Genomic DNA, 26,958 nt, shown 5'->3' on the forward strand with positions numbered 1-26,958 from the left:
CTTGCTTACTGGGCACTTAAACCCCCCTCATGCCCAGACCAATTTTCAGCTTTCAGCGCTGATGCACTTTGAATGACAATTGCGCAGGCATACAACACCGTACCCAAATGAAATTTTTATCATTTTTTTCCCACAAATAGAGCTTTCTTTTGGTGGTATTTAATTACAGCTGGGAGTTTTATTTTTTGCCTAACAAAAAAAAAAAGCTGCAAAAAAAAAAGTCATGTTTAATAGTTTGTTCTAAAATTTTGCAAATGGGTAATTTTTCTCCTTCATTGAAGTGCGCTGATGAGGCGGCACTGATAGGCTGCACTGGTGGGCACTGATAGGCTGCATTGGTGGGCACTGATAGGCTGCACTGGTGGGCTGATAGGCTGCACTGGTGGGCACTGATAGGCATAGTTAAGGTGGCACTAATAGGCACAGATAAGGCGGCACCGATGGGCACAGATAAGGCGGCACTGATGGGCAAAGATGGGCACAGATAAGATGGCATGGATGGGTGGCACGCATGGGTGGCACTAAGGGGCACTGATAGGTACCACTGATAGATGGGACTGATGGGCACTGATAGGTGGCACTGATAGGTGGCTCTGATAGGTGGCACTGCTGGACACTAATGGGCGGCACTGATGGGCACTGGTAGATGACACTGATGGGCACGGATATGTGGCACTGGGGTGCAGCACCTTTGTTGAGGCAGATTGTGGGCACTGCTGGGTGGCACTGTGGGCACTGCTGGGTGGCACTGTGGGCACTTCTGGGTGGCACTGACGGGGGGCACTTATTTTTTATTGAGGTGGCACTGGCAGGGGGCAGGTGGGCACTGGCAGGGCTGGCCGTGAGCGGGACTGATGTCCCGATCACGGCCGCCGGTGATCGGCTCTTTTTTTTTTCTCCTCGCGCTGTCAGCGCAAGGAGGAATAATAGCCGATTACCGGCTCCATTGTATCACATGATCAGCTGTCATTGGCTGACAGCTGATCACGTGATAAGGGGTCGGGATCGACCCCTTGCTCGGATCGGTGATCAGGCGAGTCTCATAGACTCGCCGATCACAGAGCGCGCAGGCCGCTTGTGCACGGGACGACGTCAATAGACGTCGTCCCGGTAAAGGAGGTCCGCGCTGTAGCCGTCATTCGGCTATAGCGCGGATCTCAAGTGGTTAAACAAGTGTGATTTAACTGTACTTTTGTCGTGGTCTGATTTCATGGTTTCCGACATTCCTTCATTGGATTATACTGGCCATCAAGGGGTCTCTCCTGACCCTGGTATTTTTTCCACTCTCTGTATCCCACAAGGGTGCATTACTAAGTTAGGGCTGTTTTATATTTGTTGGGAACTTTGGAGATGTCTTCACCTTCTCAGTTACATTTATATCTGACTGACTTGGAACTCATTGTTTTGTGTACGCACCGATTTGTTGAGCTGCCTTTGAAGTTCTGATGTTTATGTTACCAGCATACTTTATTGCATCTTGCAAGGAAGGAATTACAAAAAAAATGTTTCCTTAAACACCAATGCAAAGCGAAGGTCCTTCTTTAAACACTAATTCTAAGTTGAGGTTCTCCCTTAGAAACTAATGCAAAGTTAAGGTTCTTCTGAACAGAGATTTTAAGGTTTTTGTTTGAGCCCTAGTGCAAAGTTAAGGTTCTCGAATACCAATGCAAAATTAAGATTTTTCTTTGAACCTCAATAAAAACTTCAGGTTCTTCCATGAACACCAATTTAAAGCTTCCTATTTGAAACCCAATGCAAACTTCAGGTTCTTCCATGAACACCAATTTAAATATTCTTCTTTGGACCCCAATGTAAAGTCAAGGATCTTCCATGAACACCAATTTAAATATTCTTCTTTGGACCCCAATGTAAAGTCAAGGATCTTCCTTGAATACCATTACAAAGTCAAGGTCCTTCCTTGAACACAATACAAAGTTGAAAGTTTTTCCCTTGCAAAGTTTTTCCTTGAACACTAATTTTATTTATTTTTTTCCTGAACAGCAATGCAAAATTTGAATTTTGCAATGTGCACCAGAACAAAGTTAGTATTACTAATTAACACCAATGCAATTTCAGTGTATTTTACGACTTATTCAGAAATTTGGCATGCAGCTTGTTTTTCTATTTTACTAGCATTTGTTAGATCTATATATTTATTGCTAGATCTACAACTCACTGATCACACTAATGTACTGCAAGCTGCGGATGAAAAGTATTTTAGGGGTTTGCCGATATCTTAAATTTTATTAAGGCTTCTTTGAGGAGAAGGTTCAGAGTTTGGTTTAACATGTCGAGACAACATTACAAGTTTTTAACAAAATACATCAGGTTATTGCTTAAATAAAGAGTATGCATGTTTTACAACACTACTCTTTCGCAGATGGGCGATTTTGCACCTAGCAAACCTGCCTCTGGCAATTTGTCGAAAATCCCCAGTGGCAATATCACTAAGAGGCTGCCTATTTGTCCCTATGGAAATCTCCCTTTCTGTAGCTGAGGCAGTGAGATGTTGTTCCCGTTGTGACGGATTGAGATTCAGCAGAATTCGGACCAGCGACAGACATCTTGCTGCTTCCGGCTACAGAGGGTGGCATTCCATAGGGACCGATAGGCAGTTTCTTTGGCAATACTGCCTTTGGTGATTTGTCTCTGGTGGCAGATTTGCCCGTCTAACATCAGCTTAAGTCTCCCTACTAGCGTTGTCTTTCTATTGATATACCTGCCTAGTGCTGCGTACACACGACCGGACTTTGACAGCAAAGGTCCAACAGAACGAGTCTGTTGGACAATTTGATCGTGTGTGGGCTCCATTGAACCTTTGCTTGCCAAAAATCTGGCAGACTTTAGAAATAGAACATGTTTTAAACATGTTCTAAATTTGTTTTAAATTTTCCCACCGGAACTCCGCCGCACCCCGAAAAATCTGTTCGTGTGTATGCTAATGACAAAAACCAACGCCAGGGCAGCTATTGGCTACGAACTTCCCCATTCTAGTTCAGTCGTATGTCATCACGTTCAAATCCGTCAGACTTTGGTGTGATTGTGTGTGTCCAAGTCCGTTCATTCCGAAAGTCCGTTGGGAAGACTGTCGGACCTAGTCCGTCAAAAAGTCCGATCGTGTGTACACGGCATAGGAGTGTCACTGGCCTCGTGATTCTAGTTTTTATTAATATTCGTGTAGTAAATTCAAACCTTAGCACTCAAAAAATGTGTGCAGATCTAAATTTTCTCTTGCGTGTTTTAGCATTTAATGCATTTCTTCCTAATCCACGCATTTTCTGTGTTTATTTTTTTTCCCATCTGTGTCTTCCTTTAAAACAATTATATTTCCACAACATGGACATTAAAAATTCACAAAAATGCACGATACCTGTCTTTTCTGCATTACTATTTATTCCTTGCATCCTACAAGTGCATGTGAACCTGCGCTGGCCTTCTTCTGAAAATGCCAATTATCTGGCTGCCTTTGGCCTCAGTACTGACCAGGAAAAGTAAAAAAATAAAAACCACAGCAAATTAATTAATTCAGGATTTCTGACCTGCATGCTACTTTCAGGTCAGTGTCTCAGAAGGTATCAAAGCCAAGGAATCAAAATGGCAGCCAAGCAAGTAGAGAGATTCACGAGGAGAAGTCTGCAATGGTAGCTCATGTATCTCTCACAGCACAGGCTGTGATCTCCACAGAAATGAAAGCAATGGCGTTTCCATGGAGATGTGTGTTATACTGAAAAAAATGTGAACAGGGCATAAAAAACAGAATGGAGACTGAGGGAAACCAGACACGGTGTTCTTCATCTGTTCCCTGCTAACTACAGTGAGAAAACATGGAACTACAACTGGTTGTATTTTAAAAACGGGAAAGAACTTTACACTCGGGAATATGATGACAAGCTTTGGGCTGAGGGCAGCGTTCCTGCTTCTGTACAGAAAATGAGGACTACAATCTGTATGCTCCTCTCATTTCCTGTCTATTCGATGGCCGTTAAAGGAAATGAGGAGAAATCCTTCCACAGGTTTACAATTTTTCCGAATGAACAAGAAAAGATTAGAACCTCTGTCAGGATTTTAGGCACTATTTGGACCTTGGCCTCCTGGTGTGTTGTTTTAATGCACGTGCCTGAACACTTCTTTTTCATGCATTAAACTTGTGTCACATTAATATGAATTGATTGCCAATGCAGCAAATAAAACAAAAAAACAGGCATGCATCATTTTTGGCAATGCAGCACATCACATGGCAGTGCGTTATGGCGTGCTGAACGCATGGGCACTGGAGCTGTGTTGCCTTAGGGCTTGTTCACACCAGTCTGTATGCATGATGCAATGTATAATGTGTGCTGGATGGTGTGCATTGGCAGTGCGATTATTTCAACACAACGCACCGGCCAGCTGGCTGCATACAGAGGGCATGGGGGAACATTGGTTCATTTCCTTCCTCTGTGACAAATGACCCTTTGGGGGGGTGGCAAACAGTATTTTGGGGACAGAAGACAACCCCCCCCAGCAGCAGCCAGTGGCACCTCCATATAATCACCATTTTTACTCCAATATTGGTGGGTCTGACAGCAGATAGCTATGAAAACATGTTTTAGGTTGTCAGTATGTCCTCTTTAAAGAGGGATATACTAAAATCCATCAAAAGTACAGTATACAAATACAAGGCGACATGAATAGGCAGTTTTAGTATTATATCCTCCAACTACTATATTTACTATGGTTAGGAGATTTAGCAAAAAAACTGCCTATTCATGCCACAATATGTTTTTTTAGTCTTTCAAAAAACTTTCTTTATACAGTAAATAATAGAAAAAAAATGTTTTGGTTCAAATATAGCTTTATTCAGTTTTACCTGTGGCATGTATGAAACAAAGCGGTAATCGCAACTCAGATTTAGAGTCTCTTCCTCTTTGTAGAAGCCCTTAGGGTTAGAGAACAGAAGGGGAGAGCCTTCTATGTATGGGGATATAAAAACTCAATAGTTATCAGCTTATCAAGGCCTTGCATGGCATAGATTCCCAATGGAATAACCAATAGGCTCAAACATGGTGGATTTCCTCAGGATCAAAGCGGTAATCGCAATTCGGATTTAGAGTCTCTTCCTCATTGTAGAAGCCCTTGGGGTTAGAGAACAGAAGGGGAGAGCCTTCTATGTATACGGGATATAAAAACTCAATGGTTATTGGCTCATCAAGGCCTTCCATGGGATTGATTCCGAATGTACCAATCAACATGTCCAAGCATGGTGGATTTCCTCTGGATCATTCCTGTAAGTTGAAAACAGGGCCTTCATTTGTGCCTGTTCTATAGGAGGGGGCATTGCTGATTTCCAATGACTCGAGATTGTAACCCAAGCCACCACAGGGGCGGATCCAGGGGGGGGGGCAACGGGACAATTGCCCCCCCCCCGAGATAGTAGCACTGTCTGCACTGATATTACATGTCTCCCATTCTCTGTCGCTGCCTCTGCCGAGTCTCTCTCACATCAGATGATCAGCGGTCCAGAGAGAGAGACTCGACTAATACCAGGAGCAGGAGGAACAGGTGGGTGGAGCCTCTTCCCTGCACTCGTTGCTAACGCCTAGGCCGCCTGGCGTCTAGCAACGAGTGACGTCAGTGAGTCACGTCGGACTCCAGTCTCACTCTGAGCCGACGCGACTCACTGTAACAGCGGCCAGGGAGAGAACAGTCGCACTCGCAGTTACACTGAGACTTGAGTCTCAGACGAGTGACGTCAGTGAGTCACGTCGGACTCAAGTCTCAGAGCCGATGTGACAGGAGCTGAAGCCTCAAATAGGGGAACAGTTGTTGCTGCAGTTTACAGTTTAGACAGACTGTTAAAATGTCCAGCGTCCACTGTAAGTGGCTGAGCGCCAGTATTCTTCCTTCTCCGCCCCCAACTTGTGGCAAGTGACAATCTGCAAAGTGTGGCAGGTGACGTGGCAAGTGACAATTCACAACATGTGGCAGATGACGTGGCAGGTGGACAATCCACAACGTGTGGCAGGTGACGTGGCAAGGGACAATCCGCAACGCGTGGCAGGTGACGTGGCAAGTGACAATTCACAACATGTGGCAGGTGGACAATCCGCAACATGTAGCAGGTGACGTGGCAGGTGGACAATCCGCAACGTGTGGCAGGTGACGTGGCAGGTGGACAATCCGCAACGTGTGGCAGGTGACGTGGCAAGGGACAATCCGCAATGTTTGGCAGGTGACGTGGCAAGTGGACAATCCACAACACGTGGCAGGTGACGTGGCAAAAGACAATTTGCAACATGTGGCAAGTGACAATCCGCAACGTGTGACACGTGACGTGGCAGGTGGACAATCCGCAACGTGTGGCAGATGACATGGCAAGTGACACGCTCAGGGCTCCCACTGATTCTGCATTAAGGTGAGTTGAACCATTTCATTTTATATTGCAGTGTAATAATATAAATAATGCTCTTCAATCATCCTGACACCATAACAACTATGGTGCCATGATGATTGAAGCGCCAACACCAGCCATTTCCCTCATAAATTGCCCGCAAAAAAACAAACTTATTTTCTGGCAGTGCCCCTCCCGAGACTAGACTCTGGATCCGCCCCTGCCTCAGGATGCCCTTTCTGGATTTTGATAAAGAACCCAGTATCACCGTCAACAGAGCTACCTGGGGAGAGGCCCTAGCGTCTGAGATACACATAGTTTTGTAGACATAGAAATGGTAAGATTACCCAACATCCCAACTTAATGTGTAGATGGGTACCAGGTCATTGGAGAATCTCCAGCACTGACTGGAGGTCGTAGGATAGATATGGCTGGACTCAGCAGGGGTACATTTATATTTAAGGAATAGATTGTGTATTGATGTCCTAACTTTCCTATGGGAGTTGTTGATTTGGATGTGACACTATGGGGTTTATTTACTAAAGCTGGAGAGTGCAAATTCAGTCTCACTTTTGCATAGAAACCAATCAGCTTCCAGGTTTTATTGCCAAAGCTTAATTGAACAAGCTGAGGTTAGAAGCTGACTGGTTTCTCTGCAGAAGTGAGAATAATTTTGCATTCTTCAGCTTTAGTAAATAACCCCCTATATACCTGGTGCATACAGTATTTACAAATACCATCTAAAAAAAAAGAAAATATCTCCGCTATAAAATGTATTTCTCGTCAAATCTGAATTTAGGGATTTTTTTAAATATTCATGAAGCATCTGATAGATTTATCTATGGCATACCAGAGCCCTGTACTCTATACGCCAACATGTACTGACTCACTGAATGGCAAAGCGCCCTTGCAATTATATTAAACAGTGACATACAAGAGGTCACTGCTCCTGCAACAGCGGACTGTCGCGGATCTCAGATCACACAACTGCCTGCCGCTCTCAGGTTACGCCTCAGGCCCGCTGTCTACATGATGTAGGAAAAGGCAGAGAGATCAGGTGTGCCAAGGAGCTTTTATAGAATACACACAAGTGAGAATAAGCAATCTCTGAAACGTAAAAAAAAAAATACAAAGTAATTGAATACGTTAAATTGTAAGTCAATTCACTTTGCATGGACAGGCTGCGTCATCTTAAACAGATTTAACCTACAAAATGGCTGCTTTTTCTGTTGCCTAGCAACAACTGGCACTTTAGCCCTTCTCATTGGACCTTGAGGTATAAAAACTGGGAGAATAGCTGCGTTTCCACAGCAACCAGATGCTTCCTTCTACTTTGTAATCTTGACTAGCAAATGGATATGTAGAAATTGATTGGCTGTTAGGGACAATGCCGACACTTTTGTATTCTCTTTTTTTTTTAAAGGACCCACGATTGCCTTTAGAGCAGGGGTCTCAAACAGGCGGCCCTCCAGCTGTTGCTAAACTACAAGTCCCATGAGGCATTGCAAGGCTGGCAGTTACAAACATGACTCCCATAGGCAGAAGCATGATGGGAATTGTAGTTTCACAACAGCTGGAGGGCCGCCAGTTTGAGACCCCTGCTTTAGAGCCTGTTGCAATGAGTTGTGCTCAAATGCAACATGTCCTATTTTTGGTGTATACCACAATACAGCATCGGTGTGAACTGAAGCTATGGGAAAGAAGGCTATTCACCAGTGGCGGCTGGTGGTCAATTTCTTCGGGGAGCGGCAAACATGATCCCCTCTCTCCCACCAGCCTTGCACTCAACTCCTTCAGGTCGCGGCTTTGGGGGTTTCCCCCTTCATTTCCTCCTGAATCCCGATGGTCACTTCTCCTCCCAGCCAATCAGATCTTAGGACTCCTTGCCAATCGGGTCTCAGGACCTGCTTCCCGATTGGGAGAAGTAGGAAGACATTAGCGAATCTTAATTCACTAATGTCACACAAGTGGCACCCCGAGCCCACCCTTTTGAAGCCAATTAGAGCCTCCGGGTCTAATCATGTGCTAAAAAAACAAAAAACAATATTGAAATCCATGTGTCTGGTGCCCTGCATGGATTAGGGGGGCGGCGCCCCTGCACCCCTTATGAGTGGCCTCCACTGCTATTCACCTATGCTGGGCAATGAAGTGCAACTCTGTGGTGTGAATGAACCCTTACAGGGGTTGTAAACAATATTGTTTTTTTTAAATAATAAACATGTTCTACCTACTTTCTCTGTGCATTGCTATTGCACAGAGCGGCCCCAAGCCTTCTCTTCTGGGGTCCCCTACCACTACTCTAGGCTCCTCCTCTTCTCAATGTGCCATTATAGGAAGTCGCTTCCAACAGAGACAGACCAGCCGGGCTGTGCTTCTATAGAGATTTACAGCATGGCTCGGCCCCATCCACTCCTCACAGCATGCGCCATGCGACGTATGCAGTAATACACAAATGTGTGGATAGAGCCTAACACTTTTCCAGGTTAAGACAGCAGTTGCTACATAAACTGGAATACATCTACTGCTTCTCAGATAAAGGTGGTAGAAACATTTGTGTATAACCAGAGGTGGCTCTAGGTTTTGTGAGGCCCTAGGCAAAACTTAGACATGAGGCCCCACTCACGCCCATAATGGGAAAAATAATTCAAGCAAGTTATCAGTGGTGGATGAGACAATAGAGTCGGGGGTGAGTCTGGGCCAGGACAGGAGTGTCACCACTACTGGAAGGCTTGAAAGGCAGGAGAAAGATCAGGTATATGACAGGAGTCCCACCATTTCACGGGAAGCTTGACAGGCAGAATAGGGATCCTCCTCCTGTCAGCTCTTTTTCCGATCTGTAGACATCGGAGCTGAGGAAGGCAGCCAGCATCTCTCCCTGAGTCCAGATTACAGCACGATGGATGCCAAACAGCCCACACAAGCTGAGGGCGGGTGTGCCCACATTAGTGCCCCCCCTGCCAGGGAATTCACTGGAGCCACTTGGCTCTGCTCCAGCAGGATTTAGCCTGGCAAGGTCCTGGCAATGCAGATAATTTACCGGAACAGAGAGGATCTCCACATAGGGAGAGAGACATTTCCCAAAAAATGTGATATTCCGTGTGCGAGTCAGCCAAATTAGGAGGCCGCGAGGCCCCTGTGAGAGTGAGGCCTTAGGCGACCGCCTAATCTGCCTAATTAAAGAGCCGCCTCTGTGTATAACCATACATTGTGATATCCTCAAGTACTTAGAGTTAAATATTAACCCACTACTTATTAAAACAGAAAGCCACAAGTCGGTGTAAACTACCACTTTCAATAGTGCGTAGGGTAAACCTAATTAACCAGTTCGAAAGACAGCTACAGCACGGGCTTACATTGCCATGAGGGCATCCATGGACGTCCTCCCGTGATCATGCTGATTGGCGCGTTCTGTGACTGCTGCATCCTTAGGACAGAGCTGATCACAGATTGGGGTAAAGGAAAAATCACACTGGCCCTTTACCATGTGATCAGCTGTGTCCAATGACAGCTGATCACGGTGTAAACCCAAGCCAGTTATCAGCATTCCTGTCATCGCCTGCAGAGGAGGCTTGTTTGAAGGTGACATCTACACTGATAATCAGGGCACGGATTATCAGTGTCCTAATTATCAGTGCAGTTCCAACAGTGCTGCCTATCAGTGCCCATCAATGCTGTTAATCATACTCATCAAAGCCTCCTCACCAGTGTCACTTATCAGTGCTGCCTATCAGTGCCCATCAGTGCCACCTAACAGTGCTCATCATTTGCGCCTATCACTGCCACCTATTAGTGCCCATCAGTGCCACCTAACAGTGACTATCATTGCTGTCTATCAGTGCAGCCTCATCAGCGCACATCAGTGAAGGAGAAAAATGATCTGTTTACATTTTTTTTATAACAAACTATTAAAAAAAAGTATATATTTTTTTCATTTGTTTAGCAAAAAATAAAAAAATAAAAAAAACACAGTAGCGATTAAATACCACCAAAAGAAAGCTCTATTTGCGGGAATAAAATGATAAACCGTGAGTACAGTGAAGTAGTGTTATTCAAAGTGTGACAGCACTGAAAGCTGAAATTGGCCTGGGCAGGAAGGGGGTAAAAGTGCCCAGTAGGCAAGTGGTTAAAATTATATGGGTGCCACAATTGATATACGTTTTACATAATCCTCCGGGGGGGGGGCTTCCTATGACCTTTTTTAAATGATTAGATTTCATATGCTCATTTGGAAAAAGGGTAACTGACGTAATATTAAGCTAGAAACATCACAAAAAGCTAAAGAGAATGGTGGGCTGGCTGTTCTCAACCCATTTTATCTTTCATCACAGCTCTAGCATTTAACGGGGTGTAATGAGGATCCGAGCATTGATCCATTTAGGAAAATATTGTCTATGGTACTTTTAGGTAAAAAGTTGATAGCTTGTTTAGAGGCATGTGAATTTAGAATAGTTTAGGCAGTACCCCATGTTAGTCATGTTAGATAAGGTATGGAAAAGGATTAACGATCATTGTTATTACAACAGGTATACTGATTGCACCAGAGTTTTTCTGAATTTTAATGACCTGGCGTTATTAAATTTGAAGGATTTAATTATTGGTCAGAGCGAGGTCTAATGTACATCTCGCAGTTATACGATGGTTAGCTTTTGAAAGATTTTCTCACTTTCACAGGAGGAATTTGGCTTACCCACAAAAGGCTTTTTTTCAATCTTTACAGCTCCGTCATGCTATTCAAACGCAGTCAAGATTGACCCCTTGGTTTTTTTTTATGGTGATGGTGGTTGCATTTTTTTTTTGATGGGATGGTGGTGGGATTTTTTTGGTGGTTGGGGAGGTGATGGTGGTAGTGGTGTGGGGTGGCAGTGTGGTCTAGTCCAGTAGCAACTACTAAGCAGGGAACAAATAAAGCTGTATAGTGCACTGTTACAGAAAATGAAAAAAATCTAAATTCTCTAAGGTGGAAGACTTTGCCAAACAGACATTGTCCGATGTTCTTAATAATGTAGGACAAGAATCTCTTTCTGCATCTCAGAGACTTGCCTAACTTTTTATTATACATCGTGCCCATTATACCCCTCAGAAACTTTAAGTGGCATAAGAGGGATACCACTTTATGTCCACAATGTGAAAGGGATGTTGGTACATTAGTGCATATGATGTGGAGATGTAGTTGGTTAGGTATTGGACCTTAGTCCTGGATACCATTAAAGTGTCCAGAACTAATGTCCCGATGGAATCCAAGATATGTGTATTGGAGTGGCTGGATGGAGAGTTTTATGCCCCTCGGCTGTATATAGCGCAACAGTTGATAGCACAGAGATGGATTTAAATGGCTCACCCAACTTATACTTTGTGGGTAAAATCAGTAAATAAAGTCTTACAAAGAAAAAATATAGTTTACCAACATAGAGGATGCCCAGATACGTTTATAAAAAACTGGGGCAAATGGTTAGACAGCGTTGATTCTGTCACAATTAGAGATGGGTTGTTAGGGTAAAGCACATAAAACGGACATAAAACCTCAAGAGGAAGATAATGAGCGCACTTCTTCACGCTGGAGTAGTTTTGGTCGATGTGCCTACTCAATGGCAAGGTGACCCTGGATATTATCTTGGCTTGCTATGGTTTTGACTTTTGTAAAGCAAATTGAAAATTAAAGGAAAATTCTGATTGGTTGTTATAGACAAAATGCTTTTGTATGTGGAGAGTGATTATACGGGAAGTCTACTTTTATCTCTAAATTGAGGAGCAATGTGTACTTAGCCTGGCTGTGAGTATTAGTAAATACATCAATGACTGGCACCCCATGAAATATGTCTTCAAGCTGAAGGTCAGAGCATGCTGCTTTAGCTGTCTGAATCCAGGGCCTTTAAATGGAACTTCATCCGATCTCCGTGATACATAACATATTCATGCTGGGAGCTCTGTATACAAAATATCTCCTGGTAGATTATTAACAATACTCAGAAAAGCAGGCAAGGCATGAATACATTTCTTGATCAATGCTCCATATTAAGCAGAGTAGGTTGTGGATCTGCCATGATACAAGGGAATGGGTGAAAGTTTAATCAGCCAGCAGCAAGCCAGAACTAAAATGGTAGTTGTGGGTGGAATAACCCTATCCTGTACAGAGATGACATTCAAAAGAAATGTTAATATTTTGCTAATCTTCTAGTTCAATATTAAAGAGGAACTGTCATGTTGGAGATATCAGCAATCAGAATAAGCAAATATGTTTATTGCATGCAGGCATATTGATTCGGTACTAGAAGGAAGCGAGCAATGTTTTAGGCCTTTGTTCACTAAAGAGAACCTGTTACTCCATCCATTGATAGCAGTCAATATTTTGGTTAAACTAGTATGAAACCTGCCATATAATAGGATCCAGTGATGCACTACTGCCTTGTATTATAGCATGCCAGGCCTAAAAGGACGGTGCCGCTAAAATAATGGTGCCCCTAGGAAGAAGGCATCACCAGTCCTTTTGCCAACACTGCAAATCACTGGAGTAATATATATATTATATATAAAAAATGGTGGCTGAATATCCTGCAGAATCTGAGACTTTAAGACAGGGGTCTCAAACTGGTGGCCCTCCAGCTGTTGCAAAACTACAAGTCCCATGAGGCATTGCAAGGCTGACAGTTACAAGCATGACTCCCAAAGCCAGAGGCATGATGGGACTTGTAGTTTCACAGCAGCTGCAGGGCCGCCAGTTTGAGACCCCTGCTTTAAGAGGTCAGTTTCCTGGTCCCCCTGCTGTGCTCAGTGGTTCGATCCACAAACCCCTATGTCACTACTGTGTCTGGCAGCATCATAGGAGTTGGAGGGAGGAACCACAGAGCGTGGCAGGGGACCAGGAAATCAAGACCCCAGGAAGGATAAGATTGTACAGGGTCTTTACCTCACAGCAACGCTGGCAGCAGGACAAATACATATTTAACTCCTCTTTTTTTTAATGACAGTCGCTTTAATTAATAAAACTCCAGAGAAATCTTTAAGAAAGGTTTAACATTTTTGTCAGGTGTTTATCTCTGTCTGTCTGTGACTCCATAAAGGAGATGTGGACCGCGACAGCGGTGCAGTGCAATTTGAACATATTAACCCTCAACAATCATACCGAGCTGCCAGTATATTTTTCTAATTACTTTCTGATTGGTATTAGTAAGTATTGTTTTGATAAATTGATCTTATTTATATACTATTTATCTCTTTATATGAGTTTATAATGTACATGACTTACACTATATGATCTATAACCTACTACTCTTAATGTTTAAATAAAATAGTTTACCCAAGATTATTTAGGGAGGCTTTTTGCCCCTGCTCTTATTGTCATGAGATATACTAAAACTAATTTAGGTATTTAGCTCGACTAATTGAAAAAGTAATTTGTAGTTTGGCAGTATTTCACGTTTTCTTTTTCTTACTACTGTCCAGACTGGTCCCCGTCTATGCCCTCCTGAGCCATCTGCCCAGCCGTTGAACGCACGGTCGTGCACAATTTTTTACATCTTAAGTTGGGGCCCCCATGGAAGACGGTGGAATTAGGGGGAGGGTAAGCACTCCTTTGATAGCCCCAAGTCTGGAGATTATATAACATGATGTATAAATTATATATATATAATAAACTGTAACTTTGACTTATGTATTGCCTGTAATTAATTTTTGTCTTTGATGTTGTTGTTCATTAGTTTGTGTATCCCCTGAAGAAGCTATTGCGAAACATGTCGGGATAGTTGAACACAAGCTTCTCCAATCTGTTCATTATGTGGACCAGTCTTTGCATGTCATTTTTATATATGTATATTTACGTGACACCGTCACAACGTTATTTTTATAACTTATTTTTTTGTTTTTCTGTGATAACTAAGCACCGGAAAAATCCCCCTTTCCTTGGTCTTTCCATCATAAAAAAAAAATCCATAAAGGACATATTCACTTTACTTCTGACACCCATACAAGAAATGGAAATGAAGACACAGACACTGATAAATACATACTCAGATTCTAATGCCCCATACATGACGGAAAAAGTTTGAGAGCTGGATCTAAAATTTTCCGACAACAAAATCTGATCTGACTTTTTCCGATCGTGTATAGAGAATCAACGCACAAAGTGCCACATATGCTCAGACAAAGGCTATTGGCTACTGACCTCTACTTAGTCCCGTTGTACGCTTTGTACGTCACCTTGTTCCGAACGATCAGATTTTCCGACAACTTTGTGCGACCATGTGTACGCAACACAAGTTTGTGGTTGGAATGTCCTCCCGTGTGTTTGGGGCATATCCCTTGCCATGCTACTAAGAATTAGACTGGCCGTACACTGTGAATTTTGCTTAATGGGTGGTCCTGTCAACCTCTCCCCACCCCCACCCACCCGACATCCATTGACTGAAAATTCAATTGAGCCTTGCAGAAAAAAGTCAACCGAACAGTGGCTGCAACCAATCAGATGCTGCCGCTGCGTGGGTATTCTGAAAGCTGTCAGAATAGAAAAGCCCAGCAGGGGGATTTGTCCATTTGCACTGTATAGCATAGATGGCAGATTTTTTTTTCCTTTAGCCTGCAGGTAGTGTATGGCCAGCCTTAGTTTTTGGCCTGTGTCCCCTTAGGATAGATTTCCCATCACTTCCTGTCTTTACTGATTCCTAGTAAATTCACAGTGTTACTCAAGATTAAATACATAGTTCCCTATTCAGCTGGAGTGTGCCTGTAAAAGATAAAAAATTATTATGGTTTTGTATCACGTACAACCCGTTTAAAAACTGTCCCACACAGATTGTGAGCTGTTACCCCTAGCAATAATCTGCTATAACATCTAATTTTCCCTCGGCAGTTTAGAATAAAATCTGAAGCCTGGTTGGTTGCTACCAACAACAGCTATCTTCTCTGCTCAAGCATTTCTAGGCGAGATTATTAGTATAAAGGACAACCCTCAGCCAAAGAGACAAGAATTGGGCCGTCACCTGGCGCAGCCAGTGATTTATGAGCCGCTGTCACAATAACTAGATTATTACACCATCCTGACACCGAACTTTGACCGGCACTTCCTTATGTGAAGACAGGACTGGCCTTGGCAGGTGACAGGCACGTTAACTGTTTAAAGCCAAGGCCGACATGGCTGAACATCTTACCTTCCTTCACAGGGATGGTGGGCTTCTTTTGGCGCAGTCCGAGCAAGATGAAGAAGAGCACCAGAGGGATGAAGATCTCAAACGCGAGTACCCACTGAAACACAAGACGAAGAACATCATGTCATGGATACCGGGGAAGACTATGAAAAAAAGTAATGGTGAAGGTTCTAAACAATTTACTACCATGCTGGCCAATAAATGAAAGAGCATTTATCCTATAGGGTGATGGCAGACTCTGGGCTCCTGATTTACCTGTACAAGGTTCCTTGGCCTTTCCTTGTCACAGTTAAAGTGGTTCTAAGGAAGGTTTTTTTACCTTAATTTATTCTCTGGATTAAGGTAAAAAACCTTCCGAGTACAGCTCCCCATTATACTTATCTGACCCCGATGTCGATCCAGCGCTGTGCACGAGAGCAGCATCTCTCTCAGCTCTCTCCCTCTTCATAGGCTCAGAGCCACTGGCTCCCCTTGCTGTCAATCACAGCCAGTAAGGAGTCAGCAGGGCCAAGCCATGCTCTGTTTGTTAAAGGATAGCAATGCGCGTGTGAGTGCCCCAATAGCAAACAGCTTCCTATGGTGAGCACTTGGGAGGAAGGAAGAGCCAGGTGTGCCAGCTGGGGAAACAAGAAGAGGAGGATCAGGGTTGATCTGTGCAAAACCACTGACCAGAGCAGGTAAGTATTACATGTTTGTTATTTAAAAAAACAATACAATAAATCACTTTCTCCAGGTCTGCATTTTGTTTGCACAGTTACAGTAGTCCAGCCTAGCTCAATGAATGTATACAAATTTCACTTGGCTCTGAAGAAGAGGGTTCGCCCTCAAAATGCATAAGCCAATCTCAATCCTAGACAGTGTCTCTTTGGTGTTGGAACACTCTGGGTCGAACTTACTACTCTGTCAAGGGCTAGTTGCTTGATGTGCTGTGAACCTAAATGGTTTGTGTGTACATATGTTTTTTTTATGGACTTGTAATGAATTATCTGTGGGATACTGCACTAGGCCAGTGCACCCTTTGTTGTTCGTCTTTCTCGCTATACAAATTCCATACCTGACTGATTCCTGTGGAAGTGCAGAATCCGTGCAACTGCCCTGCTGCATAGTAACCACAGTTGGTTGCCTGCTTGGAAAATGGCACCATGTGGGGCAATCGACCCCCTGTGGTTACTATGAAGCAGGACAGCCACTTGGCATAGGTACTGGAAAACAGTGAGGTTCACTGTAGTAGGAGCAACTGACCACAGGGGGGCACTCACTTGGCCCTGCCACAATTCAATGGATGCAAGGGGTTCTCTAAGTGGACAAGGTGGAAAGTTGGGGTAACATGTTCTCCCCCTCATCCAATTAGATAATGCCTTGTTTTCCTGAATAAAAAGATGTTCTATAGGTGGTGGTAATGCAGAGCAAGCGGCCCATCTATGAAGAAGCACACTGCACACTGTGGTCTGTGCAGAGGGGAAGCTGCTCACACAGAATCCCTAGGGCCACTGATAAGGCAGTACAGCCAGCCCTCTTGTACTGGGCCCGGGCACCTGAGCAGGAGGGCTGGCTGTATGGTCTTATTGCAGACACCAATCCACTTCTGCATCCCCCTGCATCACTAGCTTCTCCTCCTGTTTCTCCATCAATCTGCACTGCAGGGGGATTGCTTATGGCACACGCGCCCCTTCCATCTGCTGTCTGGGCCCCCCTTGTATCCCTTTCCCCCCCCGTAATGCTGCTGGTTTCCCTCCTCTCCCACCAGCAGGATGTTTCAGGATAGAGAGCGGGAGGAAGGGGCCGGTAAATATGTTGTATACTGGCGCCTTCCTTTCTTGAACGAACATAGTGAGCAATAGGTACCAATCCAGTGTCCGTTCATCGCTAAAGCATAGTAAATTGTGTTTACTATGCTTCAGTTTGTGAAAGAGCAGGAAGCTTCAGAGCGCTTCCTATTCATTCATCTGTGCACCTAAGGCAACAGAGAAAGGGACTGATAAATCTACAGCCCTATCAGGTAGGCTGTATGGTGCCCCATGATTTCTAACAGCAGCCTTGAGAATCCCAACAGGTCCCGGAAGATCACTGTATTAGTGCCACTACTACAGTGATTAGCACTTTTCCCAGTGGCCCATCAGGTATGACATATACATCAGGGATGTCCAAACTTTTTTCAAAGAGGGCCAGATTTGATGAACTGAACATGCGCGAGGGCCAACCATTTTGCCTGACATGCTTTGAACCATTAAAATTTGGTCTAAGTGCGTTTGTTTGAGCACTAATACACTGCCCAACAAGAATTATCATGCCTTTGTGGCTGTGTGTGGTGAAGAGATGAACTCAAGTGTATTAATTGGATATACCATATTTATTGGCATATAACACGCACCTTCACTTTAACCACTTTCAGACCGGACCAATTTGCTGGTCAAAGACCAGACCACTTTTTGCGATTCGGCACTGCGTCGCTTTAACTGACAATTGCGCGGTCGTGCGACGTGGCTCCCAAACAAAATTGACGTCCTTTTTTTCCCACAAATAGAGCTTTCTTTTGGTGGTATTTGATCACCCCTGCGGTTTTTATTTTTTGCGCTATAAACAAAAATAGAGCGACAATTTAAAAAAAAACGCATTATTTTTTACTTTTTGTTATAATAAATATCCCCCAAAAATATATAAAAAAACATTTTTTTCCCTCAATTTAGGCCGATACGTATTCTTCTACATATTTTTGGTAAAAAAAATCGCAATAAGCGATTATTGATTGGTTTGCGCAAAAGTTATAGCGTTTACAAAATAGGGATAGTTTTATAGCATTTTTATTAATTTTTTTTTTATTATTTTTTTTTTTACTAGTAATGGCGGCGATCTGCGACTTTTATTGTGACTGCGACATTGTCGGGGACCCATCGGACATTTTTGACACATTTTTGGGACCATTGTCATTTATACAGTAATCACTGCTATATAAATGCAGTGATTCCTGTGTAAATGACACTGGCAGTGAAAGGGTTAACCAGTGGGTGGCAGTGTAGGGGTTAAGTGTTCCTAGGGGTGTGTTACTAACTGTGGGGGGGTTGGGCTTTCATTTAGTGTACACTGATCTCTGCTCCAATCACATGGAGCAGAGATCAGCTTTACTAGTTGCTAGGCAGAATGGAAAAATGTTGTTTACACAGCATTTCCTCCATTCGGCCGCTCCGTGAGACGATCGCGGGGATGCCCGCGGCGATCGAGTCCGCGGGTCCCGCGACCGGACTCACGGGGGTCCCGACCAGCGCATGGCAGGGCGGCATCGAATATTGGACGTACCTGTACGCCAATATGCCTGCCCGTGCCATTCTGTCGACGTACATCGTCGTGCGCTGGTCAGGAAGTGGTTAAGAGGGAAGCTTCAGGGAAAAAAACTAATAAAAATTTTAAATAAAGAACTGTGAAGCAAAATAAGGGTCAGTGCCCATCTGCAGACCCACAATTGCCAGGAACACAGAGCCCACCATTGCCAGGAATGCAGCGCCCACCATTGCTAGGAATGCAGCGCCCACCATTGCCAGGAATGCTGCCCCACCATTGCTAGAAATTCACTCACCATTGCCAGGAATGCAGCCCCACCATTACCGGGAATGCAGCCCCACCATTGCAGGGAATGCAGCCCCACCATTGCAGGGAATGCAGCCCCACCATTGCCGGGAATGCAGCCCCACCATTGCCGGGAATGCAGCCCCACCATTGCTGGGAATGCAGCCCCACCATTGCCGGGAATGCAGCCCCACCATTGCCGGGAATGCAGCCCCACCATTGCCAGGAATGCACCCACCATTGCTAGAAATTCACTCACCATTGCCAGGAATGCAGCCCCACCATTGCCGGGAATGCACCCACTATTACTAGGAATGCAGCCCCACCATTGCCAGGAATGCAGCCACCATTGCTATGAATTCACTCACCATTGCCAGGAATGCACCCACCATTGCCAGGAATGCACCCACCATTGCCAGGAATTCACCCACCATTGCTAGCAATGCAGCCACCATTGCTAGGAATGCAGCCACCATTGCCAGGAATGCAGCCACCATTGCCAGGAATGCAGCCACCATTGCCAGGAATTCATTTACCATTGCCAGTAATGCAGTCCCACAATTGCAATTACCAGGAATGCAGCCACCATTACCATCAGTGCAGCCATGGAGGGCAGGACGAGCATCAAAGACATCCTACAGAATTTCCTGTTTACACAACGGCCCCTTTAAGAGAAAGTCCTGCCTCCTCTGATGGACAGAACAGTCGTCCAATGGCAGAGATGGGACTTCCTATTACAGCTGGCGTGTAAACAGGAAATTCTGCTCCTGTGTGCACTGCACTCGTCCTGCCTCCTCCCTCCGTGGCAGCCGGACTATATATCTTTTGTGACCCCGGTGCTGAGAGATCGCCGGGGGCCACAAAAGATGCATATGTTTGAATAACCAGGCGGGCTGTTCAAAACCGGACCACGATTGGCCCGCGGGCCGGACTTTGGACATGCCTGCAGTACATACTTACATTGTGTCAACCTGGATCAAAATAAGTATGCAATATAGATAATTCCTGGAGTCCAGCCTTAACCCTTTGACGTTCTGCTCCACCGTTTGGTAGAGCACAATTTGAGCCACGCTAACTCATTGAAAAAAGTGGACTTTAAAGGGTTAAAGTAGAACTGAACTGAAAGAAATATTCACCTCCAAATTGCAGTGAGGCGATGGTAAATCCTTTGCCAGCTGCAGTCATCTTCTCCTGGAGCTAACTCCGGGTGCCAGGTTTTTAGCCTCTTGATTGGCCGATGACTGAATGATGTCCTCCCATGCGTGCACATGGGAGTCAGTTATTCCTGCACAGGTGGAACCTGCTGGGAATGCATGGTGCGCTGCGCATGCACAGCTCAGTGTGCATTCAATAGAAGACTGTGAGCAGGCAGGTAAGTGTTTGTTACTGCAGAAGAGGCATTGCCTTTTATTAGTTACCTTTAGGATAAGTAATACATGATTATGGGCTCACAAGACTATCCTGTTAATGACACCTACTTATGACAAAGGCACATCTTTAGCCAACATAATTAAACCTTGTTACAAAGATCGCTACAGGACTTAATGAACATAAAACAAAAAAAACACACAGTAAATGATTCTTAATTCTTGATCATAACAAGCTTACATAATAAACATTTCACAATGTAACCATCCTGTGTAACTTCCTGTACACAATATTTGTACCCTTCTCACAGTCCTACAAACAGCTGGGGAAAATCTTGCAGCTTCTTATGACGTTATCTAATCTTATAAGTTACTGAACATGTATACCACTCACTAATTGGTTTTTAGAGGTTACTGCATATTAATACTGCTCACTGATTGGTTGCAAGAGGTTAGTGCACAGCATTACTGCTCACTGATCGGTTACCAAAATTCAGGGTGCTATGACACCATGTTATTTTGAAGAAGGGTTCCACCTCCAATTTGCTTACTTTTTCAGAACATGATGTTAGGCTTAATGACCACAGCTGTAGGCAGGACTTTTAAGCATGCTCTTTTACCTCCCCAGTGGGCAGCATTCAGCAGAAGTGATGGTGGATGTGACCTCAGGGGGACATGATATACATATGAATGCAGCCGCTATTTAAATATCAATGCCACAGTCCAAAACTATTTACATATCAAAGCAGGTTATTTACATGTAAACACAGGGTCTGCAGGTGAGCCACCTGTACATGACAATAGGGCAGAGATGGGCAGCAGCAGCAGAAGTTTACACTGAGATATTGGGACACAGCACGGGACTAAAACTTCAAGGGACAAGGGAATTTAAAAACTGGGATAGTTGGCAAGTATGAGGCAGCTGCTTTGGGCCCCTCTACAATGATGGGGCCCAGGGCAGCTGTCCCTTTTGCCCTGCACCTTCAGCGATCTGCCACTTTAATACAGTTCATTTGGACCAAGCTACTCCAGATAAAACTTCACCTTCACTAACAGGATGTGCCATCTGTGAGCGCTGATGGCGCTGACAGCTGTACGAAGACTTCCCATCCCACTCCCAAAATAAAATCAAGGCAGGTTGAGCCCTGTTCAGCCATTCACAGGAAGCTGAATAAGCACAAGGCTCCCTATGACTGGCTGAGGTGGTGAAGTAGGCAGATGACATCACAATCTCCACCTCAGCCAAAGGAAGCCTTGTACTCATCCTGAAGAGAACAAAGCTTCCTGTGAATGGTGGGGGCACTGATCCTGCATTGTACGGGATGACGTCAGGAAGCTGCGACCATTCAGGCTGCGAAGAGGAAAATAGGGAATTAGATAAATATGTCGCCTTATTCTTAACTCCCTAGACCAGGGGCCTCTGAACTATTCAGTACAAGGGCTACATTTTATTTTTTACAAATTTCCAGGGGCCGAAAAAAAAAAAAAAGTTTTTATAAATGAACAAATCAAATTTAATGAATAGATTTTACGTGGAGCTTTTTTTGTAATCCACTTGATAAATTGTAGATCATTAAAAAAGCTTCAGGAAACAAAAGCAAATAAATTCAAGTCCATAAGAGTTTGCTCCCATCAGAGTCCTATCAAAGTCCATCTTACATCAGAGTCCCTATCAAAGTCCATCTTACATAAGAGTCCCTATCAAATTCCATTTTACATAAGAGTCCCTATCAAAGTCCATTTTACATCAGCTTCCCTATCAATGTCCATCTTACATAAGAGTCCCTATCAAATTCCATCTTACATCAGCGTCCCTACCAAATTCCATCTTACATCAGCGTCCCTACCAAATTCCATCTTACATCAGCGTCCCTACCAAATTCCATCTTACATCAGCGTCCCTATCAAAGTCCATCTTACATCAGAGGGCCAGTTAAAATCTTGTGGTGGGCCAGAGTTTGGGGAAACTAAACAAAATGAACCCCCTTGCCGTGAAAAATAGACCTATTGCAGGGGTACCTTTACCTCCACAAAGTTCCTCTTTAAATGTAATCTTCCATTAGATTGGTAACTTAAAGTGTTACTAAACCCAGGAACCTGTGTTCACTATATATGGTCTCCCACAGTACACAGAACATGGAAATGCAATTAGTTTAATAAATATAAACTGCTAAATACATGTTATCATCAGCAGTATATAGCAGTCTTGTGGCTTCTATCAGTGTCCAGTTAAAGCTCATAGGAGGAGTTTTCATTCTGCTCTGACTGTTATATGAGGCTGCATGACCCTTGACTTTGTCTGGACAGTGCTGATTGGCCCTGTGCTGATCACATGCACCCTTCCAAAAATAGAAGAAAACTCTTTAGCAATACACACCAAACTGAGCATGTGCAGAGTGCTCCCAAGGCTCTGTTCCATCAGGAGATGGATTGGGGACTGCAGAAGAAGGGGAGGATCAGAGAAGTCAGGAATAAACAGCCTTTTTACACAACGCAGAGGATTAACCCCTTAGGTTCCACAGTGAGTAGAAGAAGCACGCTTTACTGCATATACAGACTGATTTTACTGTTGTGTGTTTAGTAACACTTTACTAAAACTCAGAACAGTAATATAAATGTAAGATTTTTTAAATAATCATCATAGAAAGCATCTCACATTATGTATAGGTTTATCATGTAGAAAATCTAGATGGATTTAGAGGGTATTGATAATAAGAGCTACAGAATGGAGAACAAGGCAGACGAAGGGTGTTCCTTTAACATGTATAGTCCATATTCTAGTGGGGTTGAGGTCTCTAGCTCTGCATAGAGGAGACAGACAGTCACCCTAAGCTGGTAAACAGAGCAGATGTTGGGAGACTCATTAAGACACCGTGTGCTGGATCTGTACTCTGATCAGAGCCCCTTCCACCCACAGAGCCTGTGACGCAGACAGAGAGCGAGCAAGCTTCTGCCATCACCACCCCCCCCCCCCCCCCCTGGCGAGGATCGACAAGTAGCATTGATAAATCCTCATAGGGTATGCAGGAATCTATGACCCATTTAGCAGACAGTCAATTTGTGCTCTCCTTTAACCGCAGGGAGAGGAGACAATGCAGATGTGGAATATCAATGTCTCCAGGACATGCTCCACAATGAGGAGCCCACACCACCATACAGGGACCACACACCCAGAGAGGAGGCAGGTGTAGGGCTAAGGCTGGCCTTCCACTGCTAGATCTCTGAATGAACGTTTGTAGGAAAGCTCTCAACATATCTGACTTGACAAACGTCAATTAAAACGACTTCAACATTTTGTCTGCTTTTAACAATCGATTTGGGAATGAATGGATTTGCTCGAACGAAAACCATGTTCATTGTTAGAAATTAGTTCCTTCGAGTTTTCTCTACAGTCGAAAACCAATGTCGATTTGAATGCCGCTAATGGTTATAAAATTGTTAAATGTGTAAAATGGACCCTCGCGCCACTATGTGCTAGACGTGAAATGGATCTACGTGCATCAAAATAAAATATATAACAAAGTATAATGTAACAATCTGTGGAATAACAAAAGTGCAAGTGCTGCTAAATAAAACAAAAAATGCAGCGGGACAAAATAGTAAACACAAACTATCACTAGAATAAATAAAAAAGAGTCCTGCGCAAATAATACCACAAAAAATGAATAATGTATATAAATGTGAAAAAAACAAGAGTCAATGAAAATATTTCAAAATAAACACACCAATAGTGTAAGTGTGTAGTGAAAAAGCACTGGAGGAAGAACAGGACCAAATGTTCCAAAAGATCAGGCTCCCAGAACTCTCACCTCAGAGATGGAATAATAAGGCAAAAAGAAAATAATTCCAATGGACTTCTCCTTCACTTCTCTGTGCACAATCATCAAATGGTATAAACTTCTACCACTAGAGGGCCGATTCAACCTCTTATGAGTAATGCTGCAGCATATGTATCCTCATGGTGTGAAACTTAAAGAAAACACAGAGGGGAAGGGGGAAGGGAGAGAGAAAGGGGACTCCAATAGTGTAGTGGTTTCCAAAACTGAATAAATTTATTTAAGAGAAAGCAAATGGACTCTCACATTTAAAAAGAAAATATCAAACAGAAAGAGATCTGGCGTATACAGCCAGTCTTACGCTTGTTCCGGTATTCCTACGGCCACTCCCTACGCGTTACGTCACCACGTGACTTCTTCATGGTGACGTAACGCGTAGGGAGTGGCCGTAGGAATACCGGAACAAGCGTAAGACTGGCTGTATACGCCAGATCTCTTTCTGTTTGATATTTTCTTTTTAAATGTGAGAGTCCATTTGCTTTCTCTTAAATAAATTTATTCAGTTTTGGAAACCACTACACTATTGGAGTCCCCTTTCTCTCTCCCTTCCCCCTTCCCCTCTGTGTTTTCTTTAAGTTTCACACCATGAGGATACATATGCTGCAGCATTACTCATAAGAGGTTGAATCGGCCCTCTAGTGGTAGAAGTTTATACCATTTGATGATTGTGCACAGAGAAGTGAAGGAGAAGTCCATTGGAATTATTTTCTTTTTGCCTTATTATTCCATCTCTGAGGTGAGAGTTCTGGGAGCCTGATCTTTTGGAACATTTGGTCCTGTTCTTCCTCCAGTGCTTTTTCACTACACACTTACACTATTGGTGTGTTTATTTTGAAATATTTTCATTGACTCTTGTTTTTTTCACATTTATATACATTATTCATTTTTTGTGGTATTATTTGCGCAGGACTCTTTTTTATATATAAAATTGTTAAACCTTCTTATAACGAAAAAATTGCAAATTCGCTTCTCACTGTGTATGACCAGCTTTACAGTAAGTCACACAGAGACATGAGAGCTCATTAACAGGCCTAGTAGACCTTCATATTTCATTACCAACCCCAACACTTGTCATACTTCTTCTAAGCCAAGTCCCTCTACTTTTTCCAGGTTTTCAATCCTTTCTGGTGGTCACAGGCAATTGGAAATAGAAATGTGACTTTCCATTAAACAGAACCTGCCGTCTAAACCTCAGATGGAGTTCGAGCCTGCTTGTACCCGGAAGTAAACCCATCCATGGAGCCTGCTTGTACCCGGAAGTAAACCCATCCATGGAGCCTGCTTGTACCCAGAAGTAAACCCATCCATGGAGCCTGCTTGTACCCAGAAGTAAACCCATCCATGGAGCCTGCTTGTACCCGGAAGTAAACCCATCCATGGAGCCTGCTTGTACCCGGAAGTAAACCCATCCATGGAGCCTGCTTGTACCCGGAAGTAAACCCATCCATGGAGCCTGCTTGTACCCGGAAGTAAACCCATCCATTTACCAGTTTTAAAAAACAGTTTCATTTCCGGCAAAGAAGAGAAGTCCATAGTTAAGAGTACAAGGACTCAGGCTAGGAGACGAACACAAAGGCTCCTCAAAGGTGTTTTGGGTCTATGCAGTACAGTATAGGAAAGAAAATGAGAGCCCCAGAATAAAAGCTTAGGAGTCCAAAAGGATAGATTTCATCATAGAAGCCCAAAGGTAACAAGCCCACATTTCTTGGGGCTCCCTTCATCAGGCCTATAAACAATGTGTATGTAAAGACTGAAGGGCATCAATGGCAGGGCTGGGACAGAAATTTGGCCCTGGACTTCATCCAGACCGGCCCACTTACATTTTGATTGTCCCATCAGCAGCCCCTTACATCAGAGTGTCCCATTACCAGCCCCCTTACATCAGAGTGTCCCATGAGCAGCACCCTTACATCAGAGTGTCCCATGAGCAGCACCCTTACATCAGAGTGTTCCATCAGCACCCCCTTACATCAGAGTGTCTCATTAGCAACCCCCTTACATCAGAGTGGCCCACTGGGCCATCGAACCACCGGGAAACTCCCGGTAGTCCCAATGGCCAGTACATGCCTGATCAATGGTAGAGGATTTAAAACTAGGAAAAGTTATGAATAAATGCAGATGAATACAGAATAGTTATTTGAAGGCATAATAAAATCCCTGTCTTACAATGAAAACGATATTAAATCCAAAACCAAAAATGTAATATATTACAGCTTACCAATCTTTCAATGTGGTGGCTGCATTTGTTTTCTTCTTTTCCCCTTGGTTTTAACTTTAAGATCTGGCCAGTAACACACCTCCTGTATTAGAGTGCCCCTACTCTGGATGAAGGAGCACAGGCTGCACATCTGGACACACACAGAGTGTTTTGAACATGGTGTCGGATACATGCACAGAATGTGGCTGTCTTTCACTGCGTTCTGGTGTGATTGAGCGCAAATACAACTTGAATTTGTTTTCTGTTTTCTAACTTTATGTATAAATAAATCAAAGGAAAAGAAACAGCTATAGTTTTATAATTACAACCAATATTAATTATTGATGCAGATCCCTAGATATGCAACAACATTTTCCTGGTACAGTTAGTAAATATTACATTGTGACAAAACACGGTGCTGAGCAGTCACTATTATTACACAAACAATGTAGCAGTGACTGAGAACATTGTTGGTGTCAATTGCTAAATC

The 26,958-nt window shown here is 43.7% G+C and overlaps 1 protein-coding gene across 1 annotated transcript in view; it reads right to left on the reverse strand.

The window, feature by feature from the left end:
• Positions 1–26,958, reverse strand: part of ABCA2 (ATP binding cassette subfamily A member 2) — a 278,032-nt gene that overhangs the window by 172,657 nt on the left and 78,417 nt on the right. Inside the window, exon 2 of the mRNA XM_077477138.1 lies at positions 15,511–15,604. Coding sequence (XP_077333264.1) covers positions 15,511–15,604 — 94 coding nt within the window. The remainder of the gene's footprint in view (positions 1–15,510; positions 15,605–26,958) is intronic.

The sequence above is a fragment of the Lithobates pipiens genome, unplaced genomic scaffold (assembly GCF_037356315.1).
Source record: "Lithobates pipiens isolate NorthernLeopardFrog02 unplaced genomic scaffold, aLitPip1_a1.2 Scaffold_1, whole genome shotgun sequence".
NCBI lineage: Eukaryota > Metazoa > Chordata > Amphibia > Anura > Ranidae > Lithobates > Lithobates pipiens.